The sequence below is a fragment of the Hyalella azteca genome, unplaced genomic scaffold (genome assembly GCF_000764305.2).
Source record: "Hyalella azteca isolate HAZT.00-mixed unplaced genomic scaffold, Hazt_2.0.2 contig14059, whole genome shotgun sequence".
In the NCBI taxonomy this organism is placed as follows: Eukaryota; Metazoa; Arthropoda; class Malacostraca; order Amphipoda; family Hyalellidae; genus Hyalella; species Hyalella azteca.
In genome coordinates this window covers 103059-129079 of record NW_025943958.1, presented here as the reverse complement: position 1 = coordinate 129079, position 26021 = coordinate 103059, and the positions used below count along the sequence as shown (strand labels likewise).

Here is a 26021-nt window from a genome sequence, read left to right as displayed (position 1 = left end):
AACAGGCTTAAGGATACAGAATGCATTAAGTAAATGTATCGTCCTACTACGGCGTTGAAATTCCAATAGAACGTTATATCTCATAACAGTTAACATAACTTCTGTGATTGTGTTCATGTGTATTTAATAGTTTCACCTAATATATATTAAATTGGTGCCACAAACAGAAAACGAGTTGCCCGTTTGAGGGTATGTTTCTTCCCCCCATATCCAAGTATTGGACTCATCGTTGAGTTCACTACTTCGCCCAGATTTTCGTCTCAGTTGTGAGTGGACACCCGCTCAGTTACGTACGTTCACGTGGCGCTGTCTTCACTTTTACGGACTTAACCGTTGCTTATCTCACCTTCGAAGTGTCCCTTAACAAAAACAAAATGTCAGATCCAAACAACACGCACAGTATTGCAGATTACCTTGCACAATTGCTGAAGGATAGAAAACAGCTTGCTGCTTTTCCCAGCGTCTTCGTGCACGTTGAAAGACTCCTAGATGAAGGTAGGACCAACTTGTGTGATACTTTCTTGTTGGCGTGCCCTTCCTGCACGAAATGAGAATACCGTACGTACATCCAACACCAACAGAAACCTTTCGGATCTCCTTCTTGGCTTGGGTACTCTGACAGCTAGTTTCTAAATGCCATTTTTGTGTTTGGACTTTTGCATGTGTCACTTGCTGACTCCTAAACAATAAAAGCACAGTTTCTCTTTGTTACAATATTTTACTCTTACGTTCAAACTGTGATTTTTGCGCTTAATCTTTAACTCTTTATTAACGCCTGTCGTTTGCGGTCTTATCGGAATTCGTCGTTTCAGGCATAGTCATTTCGAAGCAGATCGTAAATTCTTGTCAGGTGCGGCGTCTCCAGAATACCCGCCTCGAGCAGCTGTGCCCCAAAGTAACTAGGCCACACAGCGGCACCTAGGCGACCTAGCCTCTGCTATTCACGATTGAAAATTAATGCCCTACCCTAGGGTGATTATGATAGGTGCAATAAAATTCAGAATCTTCTTGGGTGAGGTTAGGTCTGGGCCGTCTGGCTCCATTTAATGAATGAAATTGGATAGAACATTTTTGAATGGTTGAACAATTTTAGCTAGGTACTTTACAAACTAACTGTCTTAAATTCTTTCTAGATGTGATATGATATCCTGAAACTGGCCATTGTGGCCAAAGCCATAACTGCATCTCTGTCACTTTTCAATTTCTCTAATAAATTTCTTAGTAAGACTTTAATTTGCATCCCAGGAGCTGCAGAAAATCAATTGTCCACAAGACAGGTACACTTACACACCTTTCCATAGTGGTTTATAATGAGCTGGAGTCTGGACTAAATTTCCAGAATGCTGTCTTTATTTAGGCCCAATTGGTAGACATGGTGAATTTTCTATGTTTAAAGCTGCAGCCTGCAGACATTCTCTTTTGTCTGTGGTGGAGGCCTGTGGGTCTTTCTCTGCTTCTTTGGAAGTGGATGAACCTTTTTTGTTCAAATTTACTTCTGAACTATTTCAAATTTACTTCTGAACTTCATTTACTATTGTCTTTTAGTATATTGCATTCATATTTAATGTTGTTCATCTATATTTATCAAGTACAATTAATCCCCATAATTTTTGACATCACAATTAAAATCATTAAATGTTAATTGTGTGTTAGCACCTGTAATTTTGTATTTTCCACTAAGCACATGCCAGTGCACATTACTTGCAGGTAAAGATCTTCTAAAATATCTGTGATATTATTCTTGTTGTATGTGCTGACTGAACAGGACTTTGGATGTCCCAAAAAGCCATGCTGTTACCTGGACAAAAGCAGCTCTGGGTGCCTTTGTGTTCCTGTTACTCCCACCTCACCTTCCCATCTTTATTGTTCTGTTGGCCACATTTTCTGGAAGTTTCTTTTCACTTGCCTTACATTAGATGCTGACTCCTTTGAGGGCATTTTCTTCATGTGTAGCCTATTGAGAATTACAATCATGGTTTGAGTAGCTATATTTGCTGGAGAGGTTAATTTTCATTTTTCTTACAATGGTAGATGTTTGTTTTTGAAGAAAATTACATTTCCTTTTTTGAGAAGAATAATTTTATATTTTTTTCAACATTTATGTTTGCTTCAAATAAGTTGCTGCTTTATTAACTAAATATTCATTTTTTTATATTTTCTTAAAAAAAGCCTGATTTAAGAGTTGACTAGGGTATTTTACCAGTTGAAGAGTCTAATATAGATAGGTACAGAGTCTTCTAGAATAATATAAATATATTCTTTTTTATTGTATGTATGGGTCATTATGTATTTGATAAAGTATTGCTATAAATTTTCATCACTGATTGATCAATTTTTATCCACTTCATCATGAATATGTATTATTTTTCATGGGTAAGTCTACAATTTCATTTTCAATCTAATTTTTTAATATCACTTTCAACCTCCTAGTCACAATTCAATGTACTTGGCTGAATCTAAGGGTCATTTGTTGAAATTAGCCTCCTCAATGTTCCCGTTATTTCTTCTCACTATGGCTGAGGCTCGTCACATTTTTTATGTGCATATGGTGAAAGGAAAAATCCTACATGCCATTTAAAAGGAACTGGCCTGTGAATTCTATGGAGGGATTCAACATGCTCGTCATATGTAAGCTGAAGTTTGAGAGATCGTAAAAAGCTTGTATTTTTTAACTGTGGTATGAAGATAGTTTGATGAAACTGACGGGGAGTATGTTTTTTTTTTTTGCGGAATGCAGGAAACTTCAGCCTTAATTACTCGGTTACTTCAGAACCGTTTTCCATGATTTTTTTTTTTTGCTGCTCACCATGTGTGCGTCTCGTGTAGACAGGAAAGGCGGTTGTCTCACGTCACAAGTTCTGGGAAATCTCAGTGTTTGAAAGAAATTTTTCGGCGCCATGTCCCAAGAGAGCTCATTAGAGAAGAATGTTCAGCCCATGATGGTCACTGTGACCTTTTTTGGTTTCGGCGGGTACTTCTAACGGTATATGGGAGGATTTTTTTTTTTGGAAGATAACGAATGAGCTTTGATGAGTTTGGTTTTGTCCTTGCGGTTACCAATCCTTATCTGGTGTGATTTTTTTTTGTACTGAACAAGTGAGAATTTTGACGCTTGCGTGATTTCTGAAGATAAAGTATTGGATTGATGATGCATTGGGGCGTTTCAGGCGCTTCTTCCGTTGTGGTATTTTTGGCGCATTTTCTCATTTATGGAAAAAAAGGCGCTATTGTTTGTACATACGCTCAATAATGCGCCTCTTGAAAATCTCTCCACAAAGGGATGTCGATTTGACCTTTTGATGATTTTTTTTTTGTTATTCATCACGTTACCATCGAGATTTTTCTTGCCTAATGTTTCCGTGCTTTTAATCAAATTAATGTTGGTTACCAAGAACTGGCTTCAAGCTTTACTTGTAAGACATTCAAATTGAATTCTTGAGCGTTTTAATTTCAAGGCGGTCTTAGGCAGAGCCGAATGTATGTACGTATATGTATGATAGTAGGTATTTCATGATGATAATTTCGAGTTCTGAAAATGTTGGAATAAAAGTTACATACAAAAAAATGCGTACAAAAATATTGTGCTTGCCAACGCATTTGGAGATATTCAATCTTGCGAGGCTATAAATTAGAACTATAATTCTAATATGACCGAAGTTCTGAGACCAATCGATTTTTTAGACCAATCGAAACGCGTGTCTGGCTCGCATCGTAGTCCGGCCACTCGTGGCGCTTGAATTTATTGGATTTGATTTTCTGGCTCGCAAGTAACATAATAATTATGTATATTAGCTACACGCTCGTTATGGTTGAACAGAAATATTGTACGATCATAGCTCGTTATTGTTTCACGAAAATATTGTATGAGCTATGCTCGTTATTGTTTAAGTCATCTGGTTGTCTTCAGAATCAGGTTGAGGTTGCCCATTTGCCAGGATATCTCGATGACGCTTTTGTTGCAGTAATTTTGCTGTTTAACGCTATTCCAATGTTTGGTTTCGTGAAACTTGACGCGAATTTCTGACAATAATTTCTTATAAGTTGCTGTTTTTTTAGTTTGTTTAGTTTTTAATGAGTTCTTGATTATTTATTCTCCGCATTAGTACGTTTAAATTAAAGTTATTTGGAGCATGGTTAATATATAGAAAATTATAATAGTTTTGATGCCTAAATTTGTATTTGTTAGGTTAACTATTATTAATACGTAATATGAATTTATCTTGTATCAACCCCTGGGAAAAATTTACTATGCATGAATCAAAACCTTTTTTCTCAGTTAATCAGTAAGCAAAAAATTCACGAATCGCAAACTTCAATTCAATGTTTAAAACACAACTATGAATCAAACCTTGCTAAGGTACCGAAGTGGACCAAATTTGGTACAGTTGCCCGCTGTGAAGCAACCAAGTGAACCAAACCTTGCTAAGGTACCGAAGTGGACCAAATTTGGTTCAGTTGCCCACTGTGAACCGAACAAGCCTCGGTTACTTACCACAAACACAACGAAGACATCGAAGGCTGACAAACGGCCTTGTTTATACCCCGGCTGCACCCATTGTACCTTTCGGGGTAGGTATGATTTAAGCGGCGCGTCCTGCCGATGCTGGTGCTGTGAAAGTTATTGCTTACATGATCGCGTCTGCCCCTCTTGATTATACTAAGATCTGCGCGACAATACTCGGGCGCCATGCGAATCTATCTTTGCCGTCTAGCGATTTTTGAGTGTATAGTTCAGATTATTTACATTAATATTCGATCTATTTTTGAATAAATTTCTCAGTGTCGTTACCCAGACGTGCGAAAAAACTTATTTCTTCATCTTATTTTCTTCAAGTTTACAATTGGGATGAAGTTTTACGGTTTGTTCAGCTTCGATTTTTCTGATCGTATTGCTTGCTTTATTTTCCTGGGCTTGATCATTATTTCTTTCATGTTAAATTGAGTGCCACATTTTAGCAACGTTGAAATGCAATATTTCTTGTCTATGACTTTCTAGTACGCATTTCATATCCGCGAATTTTCGTTATTCAAAAAAATGTTACTTCAATGATGCGAACAAAAAAAAGTTTTCTTCCTCAAATCTTTCCTTTGCTTATTGATCTTGAACTTTTTTTCATCGAAACCACAATTAAAGTGATACTAATGTCTACGGCTCTGAACTACGGGCACCTAAATTCTACTAACTTATAGAAATATTTTATACAGAACATCGTGCAGAATGTGTCTCACTCCGAACTACGGCCATCCATATCCTAATGTCTTCCAGATAAACATTCAATGTAGAACTTTGTACAAAATTCTATGTAGAATTTCCGTGTCTCACTCGAAACTACGGCCATCTACTTTTTAATGTCTTTCAGATAAACATTCTAGTTAGGACTCGTTACAGAATTTTGTACAGAATTTCTGTACGTTGCTTGCTTGCGGCGCGAGATGTCAAGTTGGTTCTCAGCGTCACGACCGCGCTATTCATCTCTGGCGGTATCTTAAATACGTGGCATGCGTACCAGGGCCTATACTTTCAAAAAAAAATTAAGAGATCGTAAGTTCATCAGCCAATCATTGACGGCCTTACAAGCAAAATTCACCAATCATAGACAAGAAAATAGAGCGTAAGTACTTACGTTCACTTAACGAGTTTTGAAAGTATGGCCTCTGTGGTTCATAGATCAAATCAGTGCTTCGATGCTTCATTGCTTACAATGGTTCATTGCTTCACTCTAACTTCGTCTGCCGTTGTAGGAGCAGGATACGAAGGATACTAAGGGCAGGATCTGACATAAGGTCGAGCACGCGCCTATATAGACTGGTACTTGGTTTCGCTTTGACCTTTCGCTCAAAGTTTTGAGTAAATTCGCAATGGAGATCATAATTTATTCCATATATATCTTTGGTCTTTTTATATTGAGTTTAATCTAAAAATGTATACCGAGTCACAAAAATTATTATATGTCAATGCCTAGTTTAATTTTGGATGGGTGAGTCACAGGTAATTACTTCGTTGCCTGAGTCACTATGTCATACGCATCATTCGAGTAAACTTTAATTATTAATCTTGTGCTTGATTGAATCAAATTTCATTATGATTTACACTCGAGACTCATCCACGAAAGGGTCATCATGTTCTAATTGAATGTTATTTGCCATGATGTATTCAACAAGGTTAATAATTTTTTACTTACCTTGAAGTACGAGTCTACATTTCACGCATAATGCCCACCCTTTGATCTTAATATTTTCACTAAGACGAAAACAATAAAGTTAATAATTTTTTAATTTTCGTTGAAGTACGAGTCTACATTTCACGCTTAATGCCCACCCATTGATCTTTATATTTTCACGACGGTGAAATGTTTTATGCATCAGCATTCCCTGCTTCTCTCATGAAGGTGAAACTAGCGCTCTAGTGTCTGACACGAATTAGTTGCCGCCAGGTTCATTCTGCACGCTGGTGATGTATCCGTAAATGATACGACACGCAGGGAGTTCATTTTACGGGTGTTACTGCTGTAGTTTTTCAACTGCCGTAGTTTTTCAACGTCCGCGCCAGGCTTATCCATGAAAAAAGTTCTGTTACAGTTAGGTTTCAAATGATCCCTGTTTTGTTTAATACTTCTAACACAAGATTGGTCACTTTTTCAGTCTTAAATTTTGTACTCAACTAAAAGAATTGTTTCCAGTTTTTTTACTTGGTGCGATTCCAAAGGTTTTTTAATTTGAACACTTCGTATGCGGAAGAAAGTTTGAATTTATATATATTTTTGTCCCGGAATATCATCCTCAGCAGAACGGCTATGTTCAGTTGAATTTTTCGATCTCGGTCAAGAAGAGTAGTAAAAAATTAGATCAGTACTCACTGCAGTGAGTGACAGAGAGCGCATTTTCTCGTCCGTCCGTCCGTGAAGTCACGGACGGACGGACATGACGAGCACAATAGCGCATTTTTTCCATAAATGAGAAAATTCGCTAAAAATTCTGAGTTTTTCATACCAATGCTCAGGAGGATGTCACAGGACGCGTGCCTGCGTGCTTACAAGAGTCCTATGGGAATTGTGCCTCGCCCCCGGGCATTGTTCCTGAGCGCCGCACCCAGGAAAATGAACGGGTTGGGTTGTCCAAATAGTGACGCACTTTCTTTGGACAAGTGGGCAATTTAGAGCGAACTTATCTCTGCTACGCCTTTTTATCGGGCCAAACAGGGTCAGAATGACATTCACATGAGCAGAAAGTGAATCGCGATCTGGAAAAAATTGTCTTCGTTTCTCTGAGTGTAGGCAAGATTCTTTACATTCCTTGCCTCTATCGCAGGTGCGAGCGGCCGACGTCTCATATAGGCAACGTTATATACAAATATCTCTGGTTCTGGCGCTAAATGATAAACTGTTTCTTCTCAATTTACCATAAATAATCAACTGTTCCATCTCAATTTATCCTAAAAAATAACTGTTCCTTCTCAATTTATCCTAAATAACAACAGTTCCATCTCAATTTATCCTATATAACAACGGTTTCATCCAAAATGATCAGCTATTCCTTCTAAAGTTCTTACACTTTGCAGTGAGAGATTCTAACGCTGCAGCTCTATTTCTCACTTGGGTCAGAGGAACCTTAGCGGAGTGAAATGATTATTTATTTTTGAAAAATTACGATAGCTAAGACCGTCTGTACCTGATGGTTTTTCGTAATTTCCACGGCGTGAAAGTTAAATAGCGGATGCGGTGGTTATATATGCTCATGTTTATTATACTAATACTACTTAGATTAATTAAAATATCGAAATATCGTGTACAATCATGTTGTTTGTATGAAATGTGAACAAATGTATACAATTCCCTAACTTATTGTTAGGGAATAGTATACATTTGTTCATATTTCATACTAACGATGTATTACCATCGATATTGGCAATATTTTGTGCGGCGATGTGTCCGCATTAGAAGTGTTCACGAATAATATTTACGACAGTCGGCGTTCTTTACGAATAATAGTAGGTAAGTATTCAAGACAGTCGGCGTTCTTTACGAATAATAGAAGGTAAGTTTTTACGACAGTCGGCGTTCTTTACGAATAATAGTAGGTAAGTTTTTACGACAGTCGGCGTTCTTTACGAATAATAGTAGGTAAGTTTTTACGACAGTCGGCGTTCTTTACGAATAATAGTAGGTAAGTATTTACGACAGTCGGCGTTCTCAATACGGCCGTGTTGGTCATGTGTAGACGCGGCTGTAGGCCTTGTATTATTCACAGCATGCCCAGCACCATTCAGGTTCAAGGTCGTACCGAAGACGCCACTCCTCCGGTACTGAACCGGCATTCCTCACTCCAGGACTGAACCGTCATTCCTCACTCCAGGACTGAACCAGCATTCCTCACTTCTGGACTGAACCAGCATTCCTCACTTGATGACAGAACCAGCATTCCTCACTCCAGGACAGAACCAGCATTCCTCACTCCAGGACTGAACCAGCATTCCTTACTCCAGGACTGAACCAGCATTCCTCACTCCAGGACTGAACCAGCATTCCTCACTCCAGGACTGAACCAGCATTCCTCACTCCAGGACTGAACCAGCATTCCTCACTCCAGGACTGAACCAGCATTCCTCACTCCAGGACTGAACCAGCATTCCTCACTCCAGGACTGAACCAGCATTCCTCACTTGATGACTGAACCATCATTCCTCACTTGATGACTGAACCAGCATTCCTCACTCCAAGACTGATCAGCATTCCTCACTCCCGGTATAAGACGCCTCGAAAACAATGACGCATCGCTGCAAATAAATATTTTTTGATAATATAAATCATTTATGTCACAACAAGCCTTTATACTGGGCACCATATGACGAGATGTTGTAATATTGATCTATTGCCTCACAACGCCCCGACGCCTGTCGTCAACTCATTTACACACATTTTTGGAGTTGCAACTACTTCTTCAAGTTTGAGATTCTTTTTGTCTTCGCTAGCTTTTATTTATTCTTATAAAAATTGGACGGAGATCATTTATAGCGTTGTGAAACTTTTGAACTACTGAAACTTTTATATTAGGTTCACAACTAAACAGTATATAGCGGCATGTGTCGAATTTTAGTTGTAATTTCATTTAGTTCAATTCACTCTGTTTTACATAATAATTATTCTCTAGTGTTAATTGTTAGTCCTGAATACTTGATTTCGAATTGTGCAATTTTAAAAACGTCATATTATATTTTTTTCTTCACGAAACGAAACGTGTACCTACAAATCTTGAGAGAATTTCCATCAGTGACTTTCCGTGAATTTTTTCCACCGTTTAAAATTCAGGGATTAATGACCCTAATATTCAGAAAAAAACTCACACGTACTCAAAAAAGATACTTTTTGGACTGACTTGCGCTCTGGTGCGGAAACTTGGTAATGATACTTACATAAATATTTATTTCATTAATAAAAAATTTGTTTCTTGTGTTTGAATAATAGCGTCAGAAAAGCTTAGGATGGTTATGCATACATATATATCGAAGTCATATGTAACACCTGGTGCGATTCAATCAACAAGCTCTGTTGTGCGTGAGTGCTGCACATGTTCTGTAGTAAGACAGCCACGTCTGCCATTTGGTTTGTTGCGGTTGTCACTTCAAATCTACAATCAATTCTTAATGGATTCTGATGGCCGTGGTCGTGAAAAAATGAATGGGCTTCACTATCTCGTGCATTGCTTCGTGTGTGGGCAACAGTATCCTCATTCAGCGTCATCGCTTTTTAGCGAATTTTCTCATTTATGGAAAAAATGTACTATTGTGCTCGCCATGTCCTTCTGTCTGTCTGTCCGTCCGTGACCTCAAGTTTTCGTCGACGAGAAAATGCGCTTTCTGTCACTCACTGCAGTGAGAACTGAGTTATATTTTTTGTAGTTATTTTGTTGTTTGCATATTACACTTTGTTGTTTTATACTTTACATTTTAATGTTGTAAACATCATTGTTGCTGTTATTCTTATTTCTGTAAAATTTTGTATATCCCGAAAATGTAGCTAGATTTTAACGGCAAAGTAGACGTGCAGTATTAATTTAAATCTACGCAGATAATTTTTTCGCTCTTTAAAAGCTGCGCTTATATAGTCAACCTCACGCCCTTGCTATTGACGAAGTCAAGACGCTATTTATTCTGCAACCAAAAGGACAAGCGCACTAATGACCCCCATTGACCTGGGACACGGCTCATCCTAGATTATTTCCAAACCATTCGTCATCGGCCCTGTTGTGTGATGGATCCAACTCAGCCAAGCTTGTATAGGTGCTTGTAGGCTGGTTTACCCTCCGCAAACGCTTCAAAAATATAACTCAGTACTCACTGCAGTGAGTGACAGAGAGCGCATTTTCTCGTCGACGGAAACATGAAGTCACGGACAGACGGACGGACAGACAGACAGACGGACAGACAGACGGACAGACAGACGGACGGACAAACAGACGGACTGACGGACATGACGAGCACAATAGTGGTGCATTTATGTCATAAATGAGAAAATGCGCTAAAAAGACAATCGTTTGAAACTTGCGAGTCTCTTCTGTTGGTCTGTCTAACCGGTCGCTCGCACTAACAAAAATGTATGGCTCTTATTGTCAAAGTAGCACTGATACGCTCTTTTGCCTGACCAAACTGGGTCAGGTTAACCTACACAAGGGTAAAAAGCGCATCGCTTTTTGGACAAGTCCCTCATTTCTCCGTGTTTGCATTTTAAACTTTGCTTTTAAAGTATTTTCCATTCACATTACTGGTCGCATTCCACTCTAAAGATATGCTGCAAGATATGCTATTTTCATACGGTCGCACGATGCACTAAAATTTGCATCAGTATCATTAAATGAGCGGTTATTTTTACAAAGGATTTTCAGCATGCAACAGTTTAGCTGCGGGAACACGATAGTAAAATGTCTGCGACTGTCTTTTTTTGTATTTAATTCCAATAAATAAATATTTGTTTTTTAATTTGTGTCAGTAATTATGTTAATGTTATATCGAGTTAGATAAGTTTCAATTTTCTTATCATGATCAAGGGTTTGTTGCCCGAGATTAGCATCATCAGGTGACCGTGTGGTCCCGAACTCAATAAGGACCTGATGAAGATGGCGACTGATTCTCGCGACTGTGTACTTTCAACTCGAGATAGATTTTTTTTACTGGTTTATACATAGCTTGATCATCTAATTCGCCTTATTTGCGGTCATACAATTAAAAATTATTTAAAATGCTCAGTGCAATCTTGCAACTTATAGATAAAAGATTGGTGGAGATAAGGCATAACGCTATTAAGATGTGTCTCTCCAAATGATTATAAAACTTGAAAAAATTTTCGCACATTGACGAAAAAAAAATAATTTTCGGAAATCTTCACATTTAATAAATTTAGAGCTAGTATTTAGTGGAAGAAGTCTGCCAGATGTGCACTTGCTTAGCTCACCTGGTCAGAGCGTCAGCAGAGCTGCTACCATTTATGGATGTGGTCATCGGCCTCTCCTAAGCCGCGACTGACGCTGCTTTCAGGGGCCATACTTTCAAAACTCGCTAAGTGAACGTAAGTACTTGCGCTCTATTTTCTTGTCTATGATTGGTGGATTTTACTTGAAAAGCCGTCAATGACTTACGATCTCTTAACTTTTTTGAAAGTATAGGCCCAGATTATCTTCTTCGCAGAACCTCGCACACACTCGTCTAGAGACCCCTGCCCGATGGCTTTCTTAAAAATTGCTTCACAAAAATATTGAAGTTTCTTGTGTTCAGTTAGCACTTTAATTGTTAAAGACTGGGCCTAGTTTAAAAATTGCTTCACAAAAATATTGAAGTTGTCTTGTGTTCAGTTAGCACTTTAATTGTTAAAGACTGGGCCTAGTGAATCGGCTATCGTGTGGCTGCTGACATTAAGCACATGCCGACGTTTTAATTCTCTGCCGACGTATCACATGCTGACGTTTAAAAATACGTCGATTAAACGAAATCAATTCAAAATCAACGACGTCTCTACGAAATCAGCTTTCAATCTACGTTATTTCAACAAAATAAATTCGTAATCAACATTGTTTAGACAAAATCAACTCCTTGTCAACGTTCACGAACGTTGTTATAACAAAATCAACTTGGCGTTGGCATCAACAAAGTTTTAACGTTATTTGCCAGGAATGTTTGCAGCTCAGCAAATTGTGGCAGGACGCAAGTTCGTGTTTATTTTGTCTGTGATTATGCATTATAAGAAGTACTTTTAGTTGCACGCAGCACCTCTAAGCTTCGGGCTGTGAGATGGACTTGCTCACGTTGTACTGCTTTGTTGTATTAACGCAACCTAAATTTATATAGGCGCACCTTCAATTTGTATAGGCACACCCTGCATTTGTATTGGCACACCCTGCATTTGTATTGGCGCACCCTACATTTGTATTGGCGCACCCTGCATTTGTATTGGCGCACCCTGCATTTGTATTGACGCACCCTGCATTTGTATTGGCGCACCCTGTGTATTGGTATTGACGCACCCTGAATTGTATTGATCAGGCATGATGAGCAACTTTGCCACTCCTCTACTAACACTTCATAAGCGCTTCGGTTATGCCCGAATGCAAATTCTACAGGTAACGTCGCGAACAGTTCTTTAAGTATGTACTTTAGGAAGGTCTTACGTTTTACCGAATGCAGGATCAACACTGAACTGATTGTATTCACCTGCCATTTGTCTAGTCCGTGGCCTCAGGCTCCTCGTGTGAAGTTTGCCGCGCATGCCTAGGAGGCTTATGCGGCTCCATCATCCTATGGTACTCAAACACCAACATCTTGGGGTTCTCACACGCTACACCCCGTCGTTCTCACTCGTCATCACTCTTTGCTCCTCTCACGCCAACACCTTGTGGTACCAACGCCGCTACATACTGCGGTACTCATACGTCATAACCCTGTGGTCTTCTCATGGTAAACTCTGTTGTCCTCTCACGCCAACATCATGTGGTCCTAACGCCGCTACATACTGCGGTACTCATACGTCATAACCCTGTGGTCCTCTCATGGTTCACTCTGTGGTCCTCACACGCCAACCTTGTGGTCCTAATGCCGCTACATACTGTGGTACTCATACGTCATAACCCTGTGGTCCTCACACGGTACACTCTGTGGTCCTCACACGCCAGCACCCTGTGGTACCAACGCCGCTACATACTGTGGTACTCATACGTCATAACCCTGTGGTCCTCTCATGGTACACTCTGTGGTCCTCTCACGCCAACACCATGTGGTACCAACGCCGCTACATGCTGTGGTACTCATACGTCATAACCCTGTGGTCCTCAGACGGTACACTCTGTGGTCCTCACGCGCCAGCACCATGTGGTCCCCCCACACCTCATAAAAGTTTATCTGGTCTTCACGCGCCCCATCTCACGAGATGCAGTAACGTGTGTATAAGTCTCCTGTAAACGAATTTCATCCTCACTCCCATGATAGTCCTTATTTATTTATACGTCATTCTTATTATATTTGTTCATAAGATAGGTATGTAATTTTGAATTTGATAATGGGTTGTTAATTCGGTACCTATTTATATCAATGTTTCACTGCTTCTGGTTTTATTTGTGTCAAATGTTTTTGACTCTACTACTTTCAGTGTTATTGATTATGGTGAAAACACGAAGCAAGTTCACCATATGTTCAATGGTGTTTACTTTGCTAGTTAATTCTTGGTGAACTTAAAATTTAGGCGGATTAATTACGCTTTACGGCTGTCATCACAAATTTAGGACTGTCATGGCTTTGGCCGTTGTTTGGCTGCTGTTGCTGTTACTTTTCTGCTGCTATTGCTGTTGATGTTGACGTCATAACTTTGGTGCCACAGTTACGACCGTTGTTCTACTGTTGATGCTGTTGCTGTTGCTGTTGTCACTGTTGCTGCAGCACAGCCGACAGGATGTGACGCGAATGCTGCGTTGCTTGTTTGTTCTAACCGGCGGTCCCTTACCTCTTATTTCATCCGTTCTTCTCGCACACTCCCCACCCTGCCGGCTGGAGTTATTCTATTAATTTTTTTACAAGGTTGTTTGTTAGAGTTATTCTTATTAATTTTTTTACAAGGTTGTTTGTTAGAGTTATTCTTATTAATTTTTTTACAAGGTTGTTTGTTAGAGTTATTCAAATTCTTTTTTTTTGTAAGGTTGTTTGGTTTTGGCATTAATGAGTAATTTAAGCATCTGAAATGCCGGGATGTTTCTGTAGGCAGATGAAACGTATGAATGTATGAGTGGTAACTATGCAATCGTCTGAAGGTGTAAGTGAAAATTTTCTTATATAGAGAATTAATTGTGTTATATTAGAAAATGGTTTCATGTGGTGAAGTAAAGAATTATAGGTATATTATAATATAAAAACCTTAAAACTTCCTAGCACTTCTCTATCAGGAACATTCAAGTTACCTAATCTAGAGTTAATGATCATTGCAGTTTTTTTTACATTTTCTAACTCCAGATGGTGTCTGCAACAAAGAACTGGGATGACTCTTTTTCTCGCCCAGTCGCTTTCCCTGATCAGACATCACATCTGTAGTCTTGTCTTGATCGCCTTAGCCGCTTCGCTCGAATTCATCTATAAAATTACCTATAATATTATTACTAATCTCCTTTTTTTTAAGTGTATAGCCTTGAAACTCGTGTACCGCTGTCGTCTTTTATTAGAATATTACAGAAATTTTGTAAATAAAAATTACAAGTATATAAATGTACGAGTCTGCATACTTTCAGGTATATTTTAGCATTTTTATTTATTTGTAAAAAAACTGGAAATGGTTCTTTCCAAAAACCGGAGATAAATCTTCAAATGTAGGTATCTTATTTTGGAGAACAACGTTCGTCAAACCAGGTGATTCAAATCACTGTAACTCGTTAGATATTATATATAAACAAAGACTCGTTTTTCTGAAACAAATTCCGAAGTCGTTTAGTCCGTTAGCAAAGCTCTGGCCCAACATGTAAACATGAGACGACATGGGGTGTGGCATAGCACCCCTCGTATGGACGTCGCTCCCCTCGTGCAGCGCTATGCGGGTTCCCTCATATACGCACCCTTACTCTCTGCCTCACTCAGCCCTCATTGCCGTTTGATGGGAGTTTTTCTAGGTTCTGCTACGGGCTCATTGTGCCTTCAGTCTCAACCTATTTATTTCCCCTCTGATGAATTCCGTAGCTAAAGGGTATTGTGTGCCTTCAGCCAAAGTCTGTATTTCCCCTCTGATGAATTCCGTAGCTAAAGGGTATTGTGTGCCTTCAGCCAAAGTCTGTATTTCCCCTCTGATGAATTCCGTAGCTAATGGGTATTTGTCTTCAGCCAAAGTCTGTCTATTTCCCCTCTGACGAATTCCGTAGCTAATGGGTATTTGTCTTCATATACCCTCGGATAAATTCCGTAGCTAGAGAGTATTGTGCCTTCAGCCAAAGTGTTTTTGTCTCTTACTATTTTTGTGATAGTCATTGAGTTTATCCTTTGGTGATGACAAATCGCTTTACTAGGTTTATCTTTGCGATAGTCGGTGTGATTCTCCCTGTACAAAATGTACAGGGACATTATACCCCTGTACACAATGTACAGGGACATTATACATGTGCACTATGTACAGGGACATTAAACATGTGCACTATGCACAGGGACATTAAACATGTGCAATATGTACAGGGACATTAAACATGTGCACTATGCACAGGTACATTAAACATGTGCACAATGTACAGAGACGTTATACATGTGCACAATGTACAAAGACATTAAACATGTGCACAATGTACAGAGACGTTATACATGTGCACAATGTACAGAGACGTTATACATGTGCACAATGTACAGAGACGTTATACATGTGCACAATGTACAGAGACGTTATACATGTGCACAATGTACAGAGACGTTATACATGTGCACAATGTACAGAGACGTTATACATGTGCACAATGTACAGAGACGTTATACATGTGCACAATGTACAGAGACGTTATACATGTGCACAATGTACAGAGACGTTATACATGTGCACAATGTACAGAGACGTTATACATGTGCACAATGTACAGAGACGTTATACATGTGCACAATGTACAGAGACGTTATACATGTGCACAATGTACAGAGACGTTATACATGTGCACAATGTACAGAGACGTTATACATGTACACAATGTACAGAGACGTTATACATGTGCACAATGTACAGAGACATTATACATGTACACAATGTACAGAGACGTTATACAGGGACAGCCACGTACTGCACTTGAGCGTTGACCCTGCATGCATTCTTCGCCATGACGTAATGCCGGGCAGAGCGGAGGTGTGGGGCCTGAAAATTGTTGGGGTACATAATACATTACAGATACGCCTACATGGCGTATCATAGTAGCTACGAAAATTGTTGAAATGTTGCGAAAATAGTTGAAATAAAATAATATAGTTGGGGTACATTACAGATACGCCTACATGGCGTATCATAGTAGCTACGAAAATTGTTGAAATGTTGCGAAAATAGTTGAAATAAAATAATATAGTTGGGGTACATTACAGATACGCCTACATGGCGTATCATAGTAGCTACGAAAATAGTTGAAATGTTGCGAAAATAGTTGAAATGTTGCGAAAATAGTTGAAATAATATAATATAGTTGAGGTACATTACAGTGAAATTCAAGGAGGTTCAGGTATGAGGCCTGAAAACCTATGGTCGTACTTCAACTACATAGCGAACACTCGGGGAAATGAGTGAAACATTGTCCGAATAGTGATGTTCTGTTTGCCGTTGTGTGGGTCAGTTAAGGTGGCAAATGAGCAAATCAGCGCTACTTCCGCTCCTTGCTCGTGCTTTTGGTGAGAGATTGTCACTATTTGGATAATAGGACTCCTTAATTTTTCCGAATTAAGGTGATTGCACTGTAAGAAAAAATAGTTATATTTTTCTCGTCAAAATACATAGAAAAAAAGTTTTTTCACAAGTTTTCCGAATGTTTTTTTCTCTTGCGCCGCGACTATGGAAAGGTTTTTTCTACTTCTGCCCAGAGGTCGTCTGCGAGTTGCGAAGGTCGTTGACATTGTCCGACCGACCGTCTTCGGCTGCATAAATTTTACTTGATTTTTGCAGGCGAGTTATTAAAATTAGTTTATCTATTTAAAATCTTCTGTTCGTTTTTGATTATATATCAAGAAAAAGAACTGATTTTGCATTTCACAAGACATATTTTTTGTTAGAACCGTGTCGGGCAATAATTAAATTCCCCCTTTGAAACTATTGCAAACCTTGATTCTATTTGAAACTATTGCAAAAAAAAATAAATGTTATATTACTCTAGGTCATCATCATCTTAACCTCACTTAAATGTTCTATCTGCACCTATGAATAACCTTCCTAAATTCATCACTCGACAAGGAAAACTCCATTGTTTTATTCAGAGAATCTTGTCACTTAGTTCACATGGATGCATTCATGACCAATAGTGGTTGCTGGTTGCATCCAGAATATTGCTGCTACACATTGTTGGGGTCTGGCTAGTCTGGGATGCCTGTGAGTGATCTAGGGTCTAGCTAGCCTGTGATGCCCGTAAGTGGTCTATGGTCTGGCTAGTCTTGGATGCTTGCAAGCAGTCTAGGGTCTAGTTAGCTTGCGATGACCGTAAGTGGTCTATGGTCTTGCTAGTCTGTGATGCCTGTATAGGTGGTCTACAGCCTAGCTAGCCTGTGATGCCTGTAAGTGGTCTAGGGTCTATCTAGTCTGGTTTAGTGACGGCCCAGAGACAGCATGTGGTGCACGTGCTTAATTGGTCTAGCAAGTCTGTGCCTGGTCTAGCAAGCATGTGGTGCTTGCGCTTGGTCTAGGGACGGCGCAGCATGTGGTGCCTGTGCCTGGTCTAGCAAGCCTGTGGTGCCTGCGCCTGGTCTAGGAACAGCCCAACATGTGGTGCCTGTGCCTGGTCTAGGGACAGCCCATGCAGCATGTGGTGCTTGCGCTTGGTCTAGGGATTGCCCAGCCTGTGGTGCCTGCGCCTGGTCTAGGAACAGCCGAACATGTGGTGCTTGCGCCTGGTCTAGGGACAGCCCAACATGTGGTGCTTGCACTTGGTCTAGGAACAGCCCAACATGTGGTGCATGTGGTGGCGGTGAAGCCTCTATAGCTTCACTGCAGCTCCCTCTCCTCCTCTTGAGCCGCTGACAGGTTCTTGTAGCAAGGTTTACTCAGCTGCACAGCTTAGCTATGTCAAATCTGGCTCGATCATTGGTATGCATATTATTAATTAAAATAAATCTGGCTCGATCATTTGGTATGCATATTATTAATTAAAATAAATCTGGCTCGATCATTTGGTATGCATATTATAACAGCTTATGCCTGCTTCAGTGAAGGTTATTTGAGCACTTGAGGTTTCAATCGCGCCGAATGTTAATGCTTTCTGATTCCATATCAGTGAAGAATTTTTGCTTTTTTGAAACTACTTCACTGATCATTAACATTTTTTAATGCACGGAAAAATAATAGTTCCATAATTCCATATAGTCAGAGAATATAATATTTACCAATGATAGGAAAGTGTGTGGGAATCAACTCTGGGCTTCTTACATATACTATACCGCACTTTAACAGAAATGAGGTGGGCTTTGAATCACAAAATCAATTTTGTTATCTTAGTTCGTCGTCAAAATAAAGCCGCAATCATTCAGTTCACTTGAAGATCCATGATGGTTTTCATTTCCTGTTGGAATCCTACAGTATTTCTCGGATTTCAATGAACTAATTCCTTAGCTTTGTGTTTTTAACATCAGTAGGTACTCTAGATAGTTATGAAATCTTTATCTATAAAATATCTGTATCTCTACATAGATATTATAGAATCATGACGTTCTCCCATCTCCAAATAGTTTCCTTTGTGTGCCTATGATATATCAGTACTTGAAAGGATACTCAATTACGGATTTCTTCAATGAGCTCGTTAGAGCTGCGGTATCCCAATACATTTATTGCCTGTTGTATGACCAGTTTTTAGTTCGTGTGTGACTAACCGAACGTGCGGTCAGCACTTTACCATTTCTCTCTTTCTCGTTTCTTTGAAGCTTCATGAACTTCTCGTCTGGAGTTCAATGGTCTCTAGTGACGTTTTGAAAATATCAAGTCAGTTATTTTATGCTATTCAAAATCATTCATTATTACACTTGAATTACGATATAACTTTGCTATACATTTCATGATCAAATAGTCACTTTCTGCCTACCCTGGATGGAGTAACATACAAAAAGAAACTCAACAGGTGTTAATATAACATTTCTATTACAAATGACACAATGGGAAGCACATGATGAATATATCATTTTCAAAGACCCTTTTTAGCACAAGATAAAAGGGTGTTAAAATTCAACTTGATGACGCAGTGCTGATACATGAACATTTTTACGAGTTATGTTATTCACTGAGCGCGTACAGACACCTCTGCATGGTCTATGGCGCTTATACAGTGCAGAGCGTACACCCTCTTCTGCCCACCTCTATTTAAGTTTCTATTTTTTAGCGCATTTTCTCATTTATGGAAAAAATGCTTTATTGTGCTCGCCATGTCCGTCCGTCTGTCCGTTAGTCCGTCCGTCCGTGACCTCAAGTTTTCGTCGACGAAAAAATGTGCTCTGTCACTCACTGCAGTGAGTACTGAGTTAGATTTTTTTTTGTTTAGGGGCAGTTCCCTACCTGTGTATCTAGGGACAGGTATTCGCCGCACACCTGTCCTCTCTGCACCTGCCAGTGCCTTATTATTGCCTCCTGCCTTCACACGTTTCATTATCTCGCATCAGTTTCATCTGACTCCTACCTTATTATTACTTCGTAGCATTTTCCAACAACTTGCAACTTCTCTTCTCACAACTGTCAAGCGTTATACTTTATAGGTATGTATAATTTATGAAAAAATCATGCATATTCATGAAATAAATATCTATCATAACTCGCCTTAGTACACGTAGCGGCGGATTTCTCGTCTGAGATTGGCGGGTTTCGCTTGCAATGCCGTCTGTGATTGGCTGACGCAGTTACAATCTGTAGTAAATATTTTTGATAGTACGGCCCATGAATGTAGGTGTGCGTGTAAACACTGGCACAGACCGACGCTGGTCAAAATCCAAACAAATCTGCATTATAGCTTTTGTGTCTTGTATGATGAAATTACACGAAAAAATACACTAAGAGAGATAAGCGAGGTTTTGTCCAAGTAGCGATGCACATTTTACTCTTTCTTGGGTCATCTGCACTGAGTTTGGCCCGGCTAAAGGGCATATATGTAAATCTTTGCTACGTTCACTATCTGCTCTTTGTGTCGAAATGACACTATTTTGACACTATAATCCAGTAATTTTTCTGAGTGCGAATGTGAACTCTCTCTTCTAGTCAGGTTTCGTAAATCGATTATGTCCAGTTATACTCCAATCCAGCACTTCAATTTATATTACCGAATAATGTCTACTACTTATCAGTGCAGTCAACCTCTCTCTCTCTTATTGATATTAAATGGATATTTTTTATATACATTTGCAAATGCCCAAATTCATATGGATATACGTGTTACTCGTATGATATTCTCTGCAAAATATGAAAAATATTCCGATCGCAGCTGCTAGAATCTATTCTCCTCGGGCTTTCAATTAGAACAGGCGTCTCTTCGGACATGGTTTCAACCCCTCGATTCATTTTATATTTGATTGGAAATTTGTCAAGAAGAGGACGCTCCTAAAGTAATTTGTGCGCGCTGTTTTTCTGTACGGTAATATATAATTCAGTATTAAAATAATAAAGTTTTTATACAGAAAAAAATCCCGATCAGCTCAAACGATTCATCGATCAGTAATCGAATATGTACGCGAGTTAATGTCGACAATTTAGCAGCGTGATCGACAACTCGCTCTTAAATGCCTGGATCATATTGGTCAATTAAGGATACACTTTCTGCAGGGCAGAGCTGTGCCAGGGAGACCTACACAAGGCTAAAAAGTGCATCGATATTTGGACAAAGTCTCACTGAATTCTGTGAGTGCAGTGTTCGTCCATCTTCATTGGGACCCATTTATGTTTTCTAGGGAGATGACTGCGCTGAGTCGTCGTTGTCGTGTTGGGAACTCTGCGTCATTCCCTTGAACAATGGATCGTAAATTGCGCTCTGAACGACCGGCGACGTACTTACTCTCAGGAAAATGTATGGGCATTATTGTCCAAATAGTGACGCAATATCTTACCCACAACACGTACCATTGATACAAAAGAGTGAAGAGTACCATTGATACGCCTCTTGTCAGAAAGTGGACGCACCATTGATACGCCTCTTGCCAAGACAGACTGGACCAGAATGGCCTACACGAGAGCAAAAAATACATCGATATTTGGATTAAGTCCCATTTATATCTCTGAGTGGGCGGGCATCTGTCTCACTGTTCTGATCGTTTCCAAATTACATGGCCGAGTCAGCGCCGGCCAACTGTTGGACACCCTTATATCTTCGATGATTTTGAACTGAGTTATGATAATGCTGTCGTTACCCCTTGTTTTCCCGTGCATTGTTTTTTTCTTTTTTTGTTTATTTCATATTGACGTGACATTGAGTTCCTTTGTAAGAATTTTCCCTTGAACCGTGACCTGACTGACTGATTCTGACATTGATTTGCCCGTGTAGTAACGTATCTTCTCTATATTATCGCAACGCTTTATTCTTGTATCTTATTTTCCTTGATGTAGCGTTGGCAACTAAAGACGTTTGTTTAGAGTGAAATCGTTCTTTCGTACGAGAGTTATAATGCAGTATTGTTGTTTAAGATATTGAAGCAATATTGCTATTCGCGATAAGAGCAAAAAGCTGAATTTCTGCTCTATCTTTATGTTTTTTTCGTTATGTGAGCGCCCCTGCAGTGGTGTCTTAAGTTCCCGGTGTTGATTGGCTTGACTCAATACGATTCGTGATTGGCCCGTGATTGGCTTCACACAATTCGATTCGTGATAGGCTGTGATTGGCTTCACACAATTCGATTCGTGATAGGCTGTGATCGGCTTCACACAATTCGATTCGTGATTGGCCCGTGATTGGCTTCACACAATTCGATTCGTGATAGGCTGTGATCGGCTTCACTCAATACGATTCGTGATAGGCCGTGATTGGCTTCACAAAATTCGATTCGTGATAGGCTGTGATTGGCACGAGAGCATTTATTTGATAGGCTCAGGTATAGTAGCCGCGAATTACGTGCATTCGTATAAGAAGTAATCGTATATGCATCATGAACTTATACTATATCGTCACACGACTCGCATGTATTAGGCGCTAGTAGTAGTCCGCGCTACCTCTGAAGCACTCGGAGAAATAAGCGAGATTTTGTCCAAACATCGATGCACTTTTTGCCGATGTGCGGGCCCCGCTGATCCAGTGTGGCGCGGCAAAAGGTGTATCAGTGCTACGTGCGCTTGCTGCCCATGGTGTGCGGGTAAGAAAGTGGGTCACTATTTGGGCAACATGACCGATGGGGGTAAGAAAGTGGGTAACTGTTTAGACAATATTATTAATTAGTTTTCTGAGTGTACGATTGAAGCAGCAGTCATGACTTATCAAGGATAAGAGCGTCGCTCATAATGAGATTTGCTTGATATCGTTGACCTTCGCGCTGAACTTCGATGCATACTTAATTATATGGAGGATCTTGAATTTTGGACGCATATTACAATGCTTCGTTATTTCGCTTCATTTAACTAGCCTTATTTGTGGCCGAAAACGTTGGTCATTTGAGGTCCATGGTGGCTTGAGTAATACAGCCTTAATTTGCATTTCTGAAAGATATGAGGATTTATTTCCTTCTTTTGACCGTGTTAACGGTGTTAATACGTGTATTTTTAAGCAATTTTGGACCGTGTAAAAGGTGTTGATACATGTATTTTTTAGCTTTTTGTACCGTTTAAAAGGTGTTAATACAGGTATTTTTTAGCTTTTTTGGACCGTATAAAAGGTTTAAATACGTGTATTTTTAGCTTGTATAAAGGTGTTAATACGTAAATTTGTTTGCTTCTTTGGACCGTTTAAAAGGTTGACGTCAATACGTGGATTTTTTGCTGCTTTGGGTCGTATAAAAGATGTCAATACGTGGATTTTTTTTTTCTGGGACTCCAAGAAAGGTGTTAATTAAGAGAATCATTTTCACGCCACGTCCACGTAGGACCAAGAAGTGCGTTTAATGCATGTATGGAGGCTCGTAATTGTGCCCACAGAGAAATAAGTTAGACTTTCTCCCTGTAGCGATGCACTTTGTATTCTTTTGTAGGTCATATTGACCGAATTTACGCAGCAAAAGGACGGTTCAGCTTGCAACGTGAGGGAAGTGCGTATATTAGGACAATAAAACTCATTCATTTTTAGAACGCGTCATGATATATTCCACTAACAAATGTAATTTACTGAAATTATTTCGGTCTTTTCATTTTGCTTGTTCTCGAATTACCCAACATTCACTAACTATAAATAAATCTAGCCTCTATAGTTATATTAGTATTTTCTTCGTATTTAAGTCCAATTTACATCGTAAATTGCGACACTTGCACTTTTTTTAAACTTGCTATTTGCGATGTGCAAAATATTTCGATATTCACACAAATATTTATATTCATCCAGGATTTTCTAAATGCACCTAGAGAAATGAGTGAAATTAGTCTAAATAGCGATGCACTTTTTGCCCTTGTCTAGGCCATCCTGATACAGTCCGGCCCTACAAAAAGGCGTAGGAAGGACACGTTCAGAAAGTGTCACTATTTGGACACTATATATGACCTATTCATTTCTATGAGTGCAGTGGTTTTCCACACCATGCATGACCGGGCGCAAGGTTATAAGTTCATTCGATGTCATGTAACGACTCCTCGTAAAAGTCTTGCTTTCATCTCTGCTATTTCCGCTCTTGTCTCATCAGTAGCGAATAACTCCGTTCTTACTCAGCACTCAGAAATATGAACGAGTCATATTGTCTAATTGGCGGTACACTTTACAGATGTAGCACTGATACACACCCCTTTTGACCAGGCCAAAGTGGATCAGGATGACTCACACGAAGGCAAAAAGTACATCGCTATTTGTACAAATTTTTACAGATTTATCTGAGTTAAGTTGCCATTTTCTGAAAAGGCTTCGCGTCTTGCATTAATTCCTATCTTTTTACCTCATTTTATCTTTTCTGAAGTATTTCCCTTAATATTTAGGCTATGAATTTCTCTTTTTGTCGCTATGAATGTGTAAATTAATGAATGTCTTGAGTCGACATGAATGAATGTCCGATGCATGAGTCTTTAGTCGCTGCTATGGACTTGTTTGAGATGCTTAACCTTTTTGTTCAATCCGTTCATCGGTTATTAAAAATTCTGAACTGCCTTCAGCTGATTAAAGGGCTCTGAATATTCAGCAGATGCTTGCTTTTGTGCTTGCAGAACACACTTCATTTTAGCAACCAGTTAATGAACGCTGCTTTGCATTGCAATATTTCCATTGCCAATCTTTCGCCTGGCTTTATAGTTTTGATCACTCTACTGTGATGTCATTTTGCTGTATTAATATTTTTTATAAAGATTTGGTTACTTTGTTGCTCTTTGATGTGCGTGTTCCTAATTTTACAATTAAATTTTTAATTACAATTAAATTTTTTTTTACAATTAAATTTTTAAACAATATCATTTTGATGATAATTTAAGCTAATATGGAGACTATATTCTGCCAAGATATCACTGTTAATATGAAGATGTATTCTAAATGAAAGCGTACAGACATGATGTCTAGCTTTAATCAGTGACATCCATTGAGTTATTAATGGTTAACGGCCTTATTTTACACTTGGTTGGTCGCGTGAGACCCCGCGTAACTGCCTTACGAAATACGTAATCACCGTTACGACGAAGCAATGTTACGTCATCGTCGATATTCCCATGCAACTTAATTAATGCAATCATTTCGCTAAATTTGTGTAATTAATACGCTTAACTTTGTGTACTTAATCCGCTAAACTTTCGTTTAACATTTATTCAACATTCGTCATGAATACAATGCCTTATAAACAAATCCACAATATTGACAATAATTCAAATCCACAAACAATATCGATGGTTTTCAATATTTTATTCCGCTTCAATGCCACCTTAATCGCTGAATTATAAGGGGTCGAGGAGCGTTTCAAACGTTGCGGTTTTGCCGCCTTGACCTCTCGCGAAAGTTTGCGTAAGTTCTCAGTGTTACGCTATAGCGCTATCGCACTTCCTGCTGCACGCTCTGTGAATCAGGCTAAACATGGGGCACAAATACGTTTTTGTTGTTGTTTTCTTGGGACTTGACCAACCGAATATTCATTACTGTGAAATCCCGGAAGTTGACCGTATCGGAATTCGACGCGAGATTTTGGCAAATTTTCGACGCGAGATTTTGGCAAATTTATGGGTCAGAGGTTGACAAATATTCAGAAGTCGATGCACAAACAAACTTTTTGGGTTTTCTGACCTTTATTTTTGCGCGACTTGCGTGATTTTTTACACTCTTAAGTTATTTTATGGAGCCCCTGTAACAGATGCCAACGTCGTACCACTGTACTTCACGTGCTTGGCATTTATCTTATTTCGTGGTATTTATCTTATTTATCGTGGCACCTACTGAAATTCAAAATTTAGTGAGACCAAGAATGCGTTGTTCCACGCTTCATTGAGACTATAGTTGTGGTTTTGAAATTGCTCTGTCTTAAACTGATGTATCTTGACAATCGTTTGTATTGGAGGTTGTGTTCTGGGTTCCCTATACCGACAACTCGCATAGTTTATTTATAAAAAGCAATCCAAGCGATTGTATTTAATTGGACTGCATCCGCGTTGCCAAGTTGAGTCTTACACGAGTATAAACGCAGAATTTTTTAGAGAAATTCCCTATTTGAGAGGAGGGATTCATTTGAAATCAACGTAATGTTTCTGCTCTTCTTTTTGGCGATTTTTCGCTAAGTTCAA

At 39.2% G+C, this 26021-nt stretch overlaps 1 protein-coding gene across 1 annotated transcript in view; it reads left to right on the top strand.

The window, feature by feature from the left end:
- Positions 1–259: 259 nt before the first annotated feature.
- The window catches only part of LOC108672326 (protein held out wings), a 112628-nt gene continuing 86866 nt past the window's right edge, over positions 260–26021 (top strand). Inside the window, exon 1 of the mRNA XM_018159968.2 lies at positions 260–495. Within this exon, the coding sequence (XP_018015457.1) occupies positions 375–495 (121 nt within the window). The 5' untranslated portion in view covers positions 260–374. The remainder of the gene's footprint in view (positions 496–26021) is intronic.